This window comes from Myxocyprinus asiaticus, chromosome 11 (genome assembly GCF_019703515.2).
Source record: "Myxocyprinus asiaticus isolate MX2 ecotype Aquarium Trade chromosome 11, UBuf_Myxa_2, whole genome shotgun sequence".
In the NCBI taxonomy this organism is placed as follows: domain Eukaryota; kingdom Metazoa; phylum Chordata; class Actinopteri; order Cypriniformes; family Catostomidae; genus Myxocyprinus; species Myxocyprinus asiaticus.
The window spans coordinates 3,929,288-3,941,544 of NC_059354.1; the positions used below are offsets into that span (position 1 = coordinate 3,929,288).

General features: G+C 36.6%; 1 protein-coding gene across 3 annotated transcripts in view; it reads left to right on the forward strand.

The window, feature by feature from the left end:
* Positions 1-2,225: 2,225 nt before the first annotated feature.
* Positions 2,226-12,257, forward strand: part of LOC127448353 (WAS/WASL-interacting protein family member 1-like) — a 28,478-nt gene continuing 18,446 nt past the window's right edge. Inside the window, exons 1-2 of one of the 3 annotated variants that reach the window (XM_051710814.1) lie at positions 2,226-2,450; positions 11,946-12,043. In XM_051710814.1, the coding sequence (XP_051566774.1) occupies positions 11,990-12,043 (54 nt within the window). In that variant the 5' untranslated portion in view covers positions 2,226-2,450; positions 11,946-11,989. Of the gene's footprint in view, positions 2,451-11,939; positions 12,044-12,257 lie in introns of those variants that run through there. The other 2 variants (XM_051710812.1, XM_051710813.1) reach the window with 2 other exon arrangements.

Genomic DNA, 12,257 nt, shown 5'->3' on the forward strand with positions numbered 1-12,257 from the left:
CCTCCCCTATCAGTTCATTTAACCTTATCGACTTCCCGACTCGCTGTGTGACGTCAAAGGGCCCTTGCCACTTTGCGAGTAATTTAGAGCTTGATGTGGGTAGTAATACAAGGACTTTATCTCCCCGTGTAAATTCCTGTAGCCGAGGTCCTGTTATACAGCCGGGTGTGACGTTCTTGAGCCTGTAGCAAATTCTCCTGTGATAGTTGCCCCAGTGTGTGGCATTTTGCTCTCAGGTCAAGATCGTATTGAATTTAGTTTTTACTGTTTGAAGGTCCCTCCTCCCAATTTTCCCTCACAACATCTAAGACACCGCGAGGCTTACACCCATAAAATAATTCAAACCCCATGGAGGCTTTCGGGACCTCTCGAACTGTGAATAACAGGGGTTCAAGCCAATTATCCCAACTCTGAGCATCTTCGTGCATGAACTTACAAATCATGTTTTTAAAGGTTTTATTATACCATTCAACCAAGCCGTCCATTTGCAGGTGGTACACGCTTGTCCGAATTGATTTAAAACCCAATCATTAGTACAGCTTGCGTAATGTTCGTGACAAAAAAACATTGAAATTCACAAGGTAAAAAATCATACAATGTGTAATTGTAGTGCTTTCAATATAGCAAAGGGTGAATATAATTTACAAATCACTCCTTTTTGTTTTTATTAGCATTTTTCATACTGTCCCATCTTTCTTAGAATTGGGGTTGTATAACTTTGCATTTTAAAAATATATTAGTATGTTCAAATTAGTTCAGACGAATAAGTGCTGCAAAATTATTGTTAGTTGTAGTTAATGTTATGTTAATATAACTATTGTTAGCGAATATAAACTTATTGTAGTGTTACTCTTATCTCTGATTTCGGTAACACTTTACGTTAATGTTCCTTTTATGATGGGTTAATAAAGGGGTTCATTAATGACTAATAAGTTATTTACAAACACATTATAATCAACAATATGCAGTTATAACAACATGATTAAAAATGGCAAATTTGCGATACTTACCAAAGTGTGCATTTTAACTTCCATACGTTATAAATACCTTATAAGTTATATGGTATAAATGCTTAATAAATACACTTATTCATACTTCATATAAACACAAAATGCCCTAATTTATTATTTATGTCACATTGCAGCAAAAATCAACTATTACAGTGAGATTAAAAGGAGGCATTTTGTCATTTTGTGTTTATATTCATGACTGTAATGTCTTGACTCACTTGTGTTGTCACTTTTCTTGTCACGTTGATGTCAAAAGAATGATTTTATCTAGTCCTAGTTACCTAAAGTCCTCTGCAAAAACACATTTCAGCTCTTCATGCTCATTCACAGTATATATCATGTAATTAATGCTGATGACCATTAAAAAATGTTGAATAAGTGTTATTAAGCATTATGATATGAGAGGTAAAATGGCTCACTATTTGGGGAGTATTGCATGGCAGTTGCCCTTTTAAACAAGTTTTTATAATTACATATCAATGATTTATAATTCATTTGCAAATTAGTTGTTGGTCATTAACGAACCCCTTTATAAAACCTTTAACAAAGGGAACTTTTATGTAAAGTGTTACCCTAATTTCTTTACACAGAAATATATTTGTGTTGCATGGTTTGTTCATAATGAAATAAAAAGAAAAATGTCCCCTCAAGTGTGCAGACCACGCTTGGCAAAAGGGATATCTGCATAAACGATTACTTTTTACACTAGAATGAACTCAGTGTCCACTGATCCACTGGTCCACTAAATCCATTAATTATAATTAGGAATAAATTTGCACCAAAGTGTGCACAGAGGACAGATTTTAAAAGGGATATTCAGGGTTCAATTCAAGGTTTCTTTAAAAAAGCAAAAATCCCCCTCAAAAATTGGCCCCATTCACTTCCATTGTAAGTGCCTCACTGTAACCAAGATTTTTGCTTTTTTTATTTTATTTTTAAAGAAAAGGAGGGACGAGTCAAAATACATATATATATATATATATATATATATATATATATATATATATATATATATATATATATATATATATATATTGTGGAAATCAACATGATACTACAAATGCTGTCAATTGAGCTTAACTTGTACTGACCCAGAATATTCCTTTAAGTACATGCTGTGTGTCACCAGCCAGCAGAGACCAGTGTCACATCTTTTTCTCTACAAAGAGTCATTTAGTTCCTGTTTCTGTTAATGTTCTTAGTAGCTGGAGTTCATAACAGTTCTCGCCTGGCTACTCACACTCTTTCACAGTCTTTGTGTGAGGAAATGAATGTGGTCACAGTCGTTTGCATGCTGCGATCTGCAGCTTGTTCAGTTGTGTGAAAACCTGCTCACAGCACCACTAGAATCTGTGATTGGTCTGCGGAGTCAGAGATAGGAAGTGCAGTGAAACGTTTTGCACAACTTTGGAACTGGTGGCACCAAAGGCTCAGACACAGGTGAGTTGTTCCATAAGTGTATAAATGATGGAGCAAAGCTAGTGAGGGAGAGGTGAGGTGTGCTGGTGAAGGCTAGTCAGCATCCTTGATGGATGAAAGTTGGTGTTTCTTTTTTAAGGTGCTGAGTAACTAACAGCGCTCAACCACAGAGGAAATTCAGTAGAGGAAATGGAACTCACTCTCTCAGTTTTCACTCAGCTTCTAAACAAGGCAGAAATAAAGTGCTTATGTGTTGTGTGTTTTAGTGCTGCTTTTTAGTGCATTTCACCTCATATAAACAGAATTTCCAATGCAAAACATGTGGGTTATTAGCAGTGTTGGGTGTAATGTGATTACAAAGGTGTTAGTTAACTTTTTTGTGGAAAAAAGTAGTGTAACGCATTACTCATTACAGATTCACGTTGTCATTACAGTTAGTTACTTTTAAATTTTAATTACATTTAAGTACATTAAAAATTAGCAAAATAATAAAAATGAAGAAATATAATAACCATATTTGAATGCAAATATCTAAAAGTCCCAACAAATGAAGTCAATACGTGAATATAGTGTAGTACACTTGCACTTGCAGAAAAATATTTCAGCAGATTAGGGCTGAGATATCAGGGACTCCAAAGCTAAACTTTGATGCATTATTTGCATAAAATATTTGTCACAGGATTATTAAATTTGATTAGTAACTTTGAGTGTATAAGTCATAAAAACACAGAAGATTGAAAATCTCTTTAAATTAAGGTGGTTCTTTTATTCCTAAATGTTTTTATTAATGGTTGGGGTTAGGTTTAGGGGTAGGTGTGGGATTAGCAGCTCTAAAATACATAAACAATGGTATTTTGTAACTGAAGTTATTGTCACTGTACATTTATCTGCCTTTTTCATTTTTAATATTGTTGAAGTGTTTATGTTTAGGGGTAGGGTAGGGTTCAGGGATCTAAATATAAAACCCCGGTGTAAATAGCATCTGCCACACAATGCAACTATTTTCACCCCAATAGTCTGGTGAAACCACAGGAATATATGGCAAACTAACAAACAGATGTCGCTGCCATGGCGTGGGGTGTAAAAACGATGTATGAATGTGTACTAGCAACTGTGGTTCGAATCTGCCTTTTGTCCTACTCTTTTTCCCATCCGATTTTCTTTTTCCACTTTTAAAATTTCCTTTAATACTACTTAAAAAATGAATATAAATGTTGATTTCATCGCAGTGATTTGGTCACGGTGAATATCAGGGAGTGCATTTTTACTCTGACTTGACTCGGACTCAAGCCTTTGGGACTTTGGGACTGGATTTTTTTCAGAGTCCAGCCGAGTCCATGACATTTGTGATGCAATGAAATAAATAAATAAATAAATAACAAAACAGAAATTAATGAACACATCTCTGTCTGCATAAAGCTCAATTAGCCCCTGAAGTTGTAGACGTAGCCAGAGTTGTTTCACTGTGTTTAAGCAAACACATACGCATGTGCACAGGCACACTCATCAGTCAACCAATACACTTGAATGTTACTACAGACACTAATGCATAACATTGACTACCAAGGTGGCTGGCACGATGAAAACATAAGGACGGGTGTATACACACAATATAATAGAAACTAAACAAGGCAGTTTCACACGACACGGAACCTGACAACTGGTAAAATTTCGTGTGGCTTTTTTGCAGCCAAGACGGTGCTCACATTGTGGTTTCATCGTGCTTAAAAACTTAAAATCAAGAACTTCATTGAGTCAAGTCACCCACATCATGTCTCTCACAGTTTACTTAAAACAGCATATCAAAATAAACATACATAAAAATAGTATTAATATTGGATATTAAGTCTTTTTAGGCGTAATGTATCTACACATGTAGGCTTCTGTAGTCTCTTGTGGTCCACGCAGTGTTTTCAGCTTGAATTGGTCCATACTAGCTTGATGAGTTAACTGTGTAACTTTTTAAATAGTCGGGGGAAAAAAGCGTTATTGCTAAAGTGGACAGCAACTCTAAACAGATAAACAGCACCTATTTATTATTGATTTACTATTTTCAAAGCACTGACGAGCTGCTTAAAATACATTCTTTTACAGCATTTGTCCACCATTCACAACATTCTACCATGCACAATAAAATATTAGGATATTTTGGGCAATGAAATGTTTTGTTTATAATTTAATTATAGACTATAAAATAAATGTATTATTCAATGACAGAGTTTGTGTATGAAGCTAAACTTCATGTTACAAGATGAATTTAGCTGGTTATGATGTTTTTATTATAAATTTGTATTTTATTTTTATTGTAAACCACCAGGTAACTTATGCACATCTTTTTTATCCTACATCTCTGACACTTTTGAAGGACAATTCTGTTAAATTTATTATTCTCCATGTTTTTGCGGTTAAAGAAGAGCTTAATTAAATTTTCTTTGGTTGGTATTTAAAGATTTCAGACTGATTGCAGACCAACACGGCTGCCGCTCATGCAAATATAAATTATTATTATTATTTTTATCTTCTGTGGCAGCAGCTGCGAGATGCAAATTAACTAGAAAATCATATGACAACATGGCCCTAATATTATCAGTGGGCCTTTTCCAGTGTTTTTGGATGTAGCATTTGCAGTCAAATCGTGAGATGTAACTTCTCAGTGAGTGCTAATAACTACTGTGTTGACTCATTTCTATGCACTGTATTTTCCCAAATCAGTCGGCAGATAGAGAAAAAAGATTCAGAAAGAAATCTCCGTATAGACTATTATTTATTTAGATAGGGATCATTTTAAATAAAGCTAAATTAAATTGAATTGAAATTGAAAATGAAGTACAAATAAAAACTAAATTAACATTCAAAACAATAATAACCCTTGTCGTAATGACTAATGCAGCTTTCACTTTCTTTAGTCCATGTTTGAGTGGAGGGGAAAAAGCAACAAATAATTGAAATGTCAACAGAACGCAATAAGAATTGTGCTGAAGGACAGTTTTGTCTTCATTCACCTAAGGCATGTGCTTTCATTCTGAAACCACTTTGAAGTTTGTTCAGCAGGATACTAATCATAAAATGTGAATATGAAATGCAGCAGAGGTGTTTTTGTTACATTTATATTGACAAACTGTTTTTCTTAGTTGTGAACTTTAAAATAAGCTTAAAATCTTGATGTTGAGTTTTACGGTTACAATTTTAATTCCGATTCATGAACAGATTCATTTGGACTCAGACTCAACTCGGACTCGATTGTTTAAAGACTCGGACTTGACTCGGACTAGACTAAGGTGGACTCGAACCCAACACTATGCACTCATTCCCGTGGCTCGGCATCACTGTTGTGTGTAGTTTGCATCACTGTATAGTAATGTTGTAGTAACCATGTTTTTTGGCAGAAACCATAGTTTTAATGCAATTAACCATGATGTTACAGTACTACAGTAATATGGTGATAATATAGTAACCATGGTTAATTAAAAATGGTTACGTTTTAGATGCTGTCAATACATCCATATTGTACATTTCAGCGTGTAAAACGTTATGTTTAAATATTACATATTGTATGAATAGCAACGTACAATAATGAAATCAGGTTAATTATTAAAATAATGTTTAAACATTGGATTCTCCACTGATTTATATTGTCTATTTAGTTCCCTTCTGAAGTGATGCTGTTTTACTCTAAGAAGTGACAGCATGATGTTAAATTTAACCTCAAACCTTTTACTGAAAATTAGCAAAATTAGCATTTTGCCATGGACTTTACAGGTGCTGGATGCTTGTGTTTGTTCTTGTGCACGGGCTGTTTTAATGTAATTTCAGTAACCACAGCAGGTCTGTGGGCCCAAACTAAGTGGTAGAACTGTTTCAACCATCTTTCTAGCAGAAAAGTGACACATGATTTACACATGAAGCAGGTTAAAATGTAGCTGTTTTTGCCTCAGGATCACAAATTCCACTAATATAAAGAAAATGTTTTAGCTTAAACAACTAAATGGAATGTGTGTAATTTTTTCAATGTTGAAATATTTCCTGCTATCCCAGCTTAATACGCAAAATCTATCAAATATAACTGAGTCATTTGTAGGTTGATTGATTCTCCTGAATAGTGTTAACATTGTGGCTCTGTGGCACTATCAAAACATTGCTCTATTTTTTTAAGCATCCCAACAACAAGCCCAACAAAATAACAACGTTTGCTCACCCAATAAAGTGAGATTTGGGAGTTCTTTTGTGCAACCAATGAAAGACGGGAATTATATATATATATATATATATATATATATATATATTATTATTATTTTTTTTTTCTCCCCTTTTCTCCCCAATTTGGAATGCCCAAGTCCCAATGTGCTCTAAGTCCTCGTGGTGGCGTATTGACTCGCCTCAATCTGGGTGGCGGAGGACAAATCTCAGTTGCCTCTGTGTCTGAGACCGTGCATCTTATCGCGTGGCTTGTTGAGTGCATTACCACGGAGACGTAGCGCATGTGGAGGCCCACGCCATTCTCCGTGGCATCTATGTACAACTCACCACGTGTCCCACCGAAAGCGAGAACCACATTATAGCGACCACAAGGAGGTTACTCCATGTGACTCTACCCTCCTTAGCAAACGGGCCAAATTGGTTGCTTAGGAGACCTGGCTGGAGTCACTCAGCACGCCCTGGATTTTAACTTGCGACTCCAGGGGTGGTAGTCAGCGTCAATACTCGCTGAGCTACCAAGGCCCCAGGAATTATAATCTTAAATACTTTTGGTGTTCTGGATGGTTGTTGCTAGGGTTTTCTGGTTGTGGTTGCTAGGACACTGCGGCAGTTGCATGTGTGTTCTGGGTGGTTGCTAGGGAGTTGATAGGTGATTACAAGGATGTTATGGGTAGTTACCACGGCATTGCTAGATTGCCTCCTAGGGTGTTCTGGGTGGTTACTAGGGCATTGCTAGGTGGTTTAAAGGATGTTCTGGGTGGTTGCTAGGGCATTTCTTGATTGCTGCTAGGGTGTTCTATGTGTTTGCTAGGGCATTGCTAGGTGGTTGGAGAGGTATTCTGGGTGGTTGCTTGGGTGTTGCTAAGGTATTCTAGTTGTGGTTGCTATGGCATTGCTAGGTGATTGCAAGAGTGTTTTGTGTTGTTGCTAGAGCTTTGCTATGGTGTTGCTAGGTTGCTGAAAGGATGTTCTGGGTGGTTGCTTGGGCAATGCTAGATTGCTGCTAGGGTGTTCTGGGTGTTTTGTAGGTTGTTGCTAGGTGATTGAAAGGGTGTTTGCTAGGGCATTGCTAAGTGGTTGCAACAGTGTTCTCAGTGTTTGCTAGGGAGTTGCTAGGTGGCTGGAGACATGGGCGCCTGCAGGATTTAATCTGAGGGTACGCACTCTGCCTAGAGGTCTGCACAGGCCTTAAAATGAAACCCGACCCATACCCGAGACCGTCTGGCCCGACCATACCCGGCCCAAACAATCCCATTAGATTTTAAGCCCAAACCCGACCCAAACTATCTAATTTCTTCTCCTAGCAAGTACTGTTGCAATTGGCTGTATTTTATGTAAGCATATGTGCAACATTTGTAACAGTACTGAAACAGTGAACATACACTTTAACAAGGCACAGCAGCCCCTTAGTACACTAGAGCAGAAGGGGGAAAAAAGCATTGACTTACCGTTTATTTAATGAAACTTCACTTGGTGCAGAACAATCTGGAATAAAATTAAACACTGCAACTCTATGCAGCCTGAACTTGTTCAAAATGTTGAATCTTTGTGACAAGTGCGCTAAAAACAATCTAGAAGCAGCGCAAAGAATGAAACAGAGCGCAGGTGTCTTTTTTTTTTTTTTTAACATGACATGGTGTTTAAAATGTGCTGGTTCTGCTTGAGACTCTGAAGAAAAAGCGAGACGCGGTGCAAATGTCAAAGACATTCGCCCAGCATGTGTTTAAACAATGTGAAAACAGAACTGACGCGCGCAAAAACACGTTTGGTGTGAACTTCCAGTAACCACACAGACAGACGCGTTTTCGCGCTAAAAAAGCAAAATGCACCACAACGAATAGAGAAGAACGCAAGTGTCTCAAGACACGGTGGCTGAAAGGATGTTCTCTGTGATTGCTAGGGTGTTGCTAGGTGGCTGAAGAGATGTTCTGGGTGGTTGCAAGGGTGTTTGCTAGGGTGTTGCTAAGTGGTTGCAAAGGTGTTTTGGGTGTTTGCAAGTGTGTTGCTAGTTGGATGGAGAGGTATTCTGGTTGTTTAGGTGTTACTAAGGTATTCTAGTTGTGGTTGCTATGGCATTGCTAGGTGGTTGAAAGGGTGTCCTAAATGGTTGCTAGGGCATTGCACTGACACAGAAAGCACTGCTGTGTTTGTATGTTCTTTTTGTAGTCTAACACACTAAACATAATAATAAAAATTACACTTCTGTGGCTAAAGTGATGCAACATTTTTGGTGTTTGGTCATACTTTATTTTAGTGTTCATTTTACTGTGTACTTGTAATTACTGATTAATAATTATGAACTATGTGTACAAACTGTAATTATTTTGTGGAGCTGTTTGTACTGGTATTATTATGGTTATTTCTAGTAATTAACTATAGTAACATGTAACGTGTATCAAACACTGTAAAATAAAGTGCTACCACATTTTCTGTGTTTCTTTTATTGCAGAAATTATGCTCTGGTTTTATTACATCACTGATTTACTGAGAAAGCTAACAAAATTAGTATGGTGTTCTTTGAAATACCTTGGGGTACCTTGTAAATGTCATGATAAATGAATATTGTACCGTCATTGTATTTTGTAAGGGAAATATTTATGATGTGTCATAAAATGTCATGTCACTCTGGCGGTTTTGTGGTGCTTATGTTTACAAGGACTTGAGTGGAGCTCTGCCAGTATCTGTCTGAAGCTGCTCTGAATTTAAGAGACATGAACATGGCATGTCACAATTTTTTTCATGTAAAATATACACAGTTATGCACATGAGTAATCAGGTCACAGCTGTCAGCCTTATATGGTCCTGAAAACATTTACAGTAATGCAAAAACATACAATTATGAATCAGGCCTTATTATTAAAGTCTTCCCACCATTGCAAGAGCCTCATCAACTTCAATCAAAAGTTAATTTTATCTTATGTATCCTTACCAAAAATACAGTGACTGTACCATGGGACACTTATGGTATCAGATGGTACTTGTATACAGCATCACGGTACTGAATGTTTACCATATTTATTTACTATGCTATTTACATGGTACTCCAATGTACTTTAAAGAATACCACGGCAGTACAAATACCATGTAGTCCAAAAATATATCAATCTAATCTAAACTAATCTAATCTAATCTAATAATATTTATAAAATAAATAATAAATAACAATATATAAAGTTATACCATGCAACCATGATGTATTTAAAAATGCATTTTTAGCATTTAAAAAAAAAAAAAAACTTGCCAGAAATGGGCATTGTGAATGTCATTCAAATTAAGAACAGAGGAAAACTAATCATGTGTGATATTCTTTTTAGTCTGACTTCTCTTTTATATATATATACAGTGGTGTGAAAAAGTGTTTGCCCCCTTCCTGATTTCTTATTTTTTTGCATGTTTGTCACCATTAAATGTTTCAGATCATCAAACAAGTTTAAATATTAGTCAAAGATAACACAAGTAAACACAAAATGCAGTTTTTAAATGAAGGTTGTTATTATTAAGGGAAAACAAAATCCAAACCTACATGGCCCTGTGTGAAAAAGTGATTGCCCCCTAAACCTTATAACTGGTTGGGCCACCCTTAGCAGCAACAACTGCAATCAAGCGTTTGCGATAACTTGCAATGAATCATTTACAGCACTGTAGAGGAATTTTGGCCCACTCATCTTTGCAGAATTGTTGTAATTCAGCCACATTGGAGGGTTTTCGAGCATGAACTGCCTTTTTAAGGTCATGCCACAGCATCTCAATAGGATTCAGGTCAGGACTTTGACTAGGCCACTCCAAAGTCTTCATTTTGTTTTTCTTCAGCCATTCAGAGGTGGACTTGCTGGTGTGTTTTGGATCATTGTCCTGATGCAGAACCCAAGTTCGCTTCAGCTTGAGGTCACGAACAGATGGCCGGACATTCTCCTTCAGGATTTTTTGGTAGACAGCAGAATTCATGGTTCCATTTATCACAGCAAGTCTTCCAGGTCCTGAAGCAGCAAAACAGCCCCAGACCATCACACTACCACCACCATATTTTACTGTTGGTATGATGTTCTTTTTCTGAAATGCGGTGTTACTTTTACACCAGATGTAAGGGGACACACACCTTCCAAAAAGTTCAACTTTTGTCTCGTCAGTCCACAGAGTATTTTCCCAAAATTCTTGGGGATCATCAAGATGTTTTCTGGCAAAAATGAGACAAGCCTTAATGTTCTTTTTGCTCAGCAGTGGTTTTCGTCCTGGAACTCTGCCATGCAGGCCATTTTTGCCCAGTCTCTTTCTTATGGTGGAGTCATGAACACTGACCTTAACTGAGGCAAGTGAGGCCTGCAGTTCTTTGGATGTTGTTGTGGGGTCTTTTGTGACCTCTTGGATGAGTCGTCGCTGTGCTCTTGGGGTAATTTTGGTTGGCCGGCCACTCCTGGGAAGGTTCACCACTGTTCCATGTTTTCGCCATTTGTGGATAATGGCTCTCACTGTGGTTCTCTGGAGTCCCAAAGCTTTAGAAATGGCTTTATAACCTTTTCCAGACTGATAGATCTCAATTACTTTCTTTCTCATTTGTTCCTGAATTTCTTTGGATCTCAGCATGATGTCTAGCTTTTGAAGATCTTTTGGTCTACTTCACTTTGTCAGGCAGGTCCTATTTAAGTGATTTCTTGATTGAGAACAGGTGTGGCAGTAATCAGGCCTGGGTGTGGCTAGAGAAATTGAACTCAGGTGTGATAAACCACAGTTAAGTTATGTTTTAACAGGTGGGGCAAACACTTTTTCACACAGAGCCATGTAGGTTTGGATTTTGTTTCCCCTTAATAATAACAACCTTCATTTAAAAACTGCATTTTGTGTTTACTTGTGTTATCTTTGACTAATATTTAAACTTGTTTGATGATCTGAAACGTTTAAGTGTGACAAACATGCAAAAAAATAAGAAATCAGGAAGGCGGCAAACACTTTTTCACACCACTGTATATATATATATATATATATATATATATATATATATATATATATATATATATATATATATATATATATTTTTTTTTTTTTTTTCTTTACACATCAGACTGAGATAATAAACTCTGTGCTATTAAGTTGCTGTGGTTTGATTTAAAGTACAAAAGGATATGTTTCAGGCCTCAATATGTATAAATGTGTGTTTCATGTGATAACCTGTGTTTGTTACGAAAAAGAAACTGGAAGAAAAATTATTAAAAAAAACAATTTCAATTAACTTTTGTTTTCCTCTGTTTAAAGGTCTTTTTTTGTTGTTGTTGTTGTTGTTTCATAAATTGTTTCTAATAAGTGCCTATATTTCTGTGTACTCAGTCATATAGGCACAAAGTGAAGGACAAAACGACAGAAAGGAAAACATGTCTGGACCTCCTCCACCACCCCCTCCCGGCCCTCCTCCAACCTTCGCTTTGGTATAACACACATGACCATCAGTTTTATGTACCTCACATACTCACACCCACCTAGATATTGATAAATCACAGTTGTTCAGATTAATAGATTAATCTACTACTAAAATAATATTAAGTACTTAAAGTGGACCAAATTCTGACCTGATTCACAGAGAATTTGACACTGACTATTATTGCAATCCCAATTCCCAAATATTTGGGACAGTATGGAAAA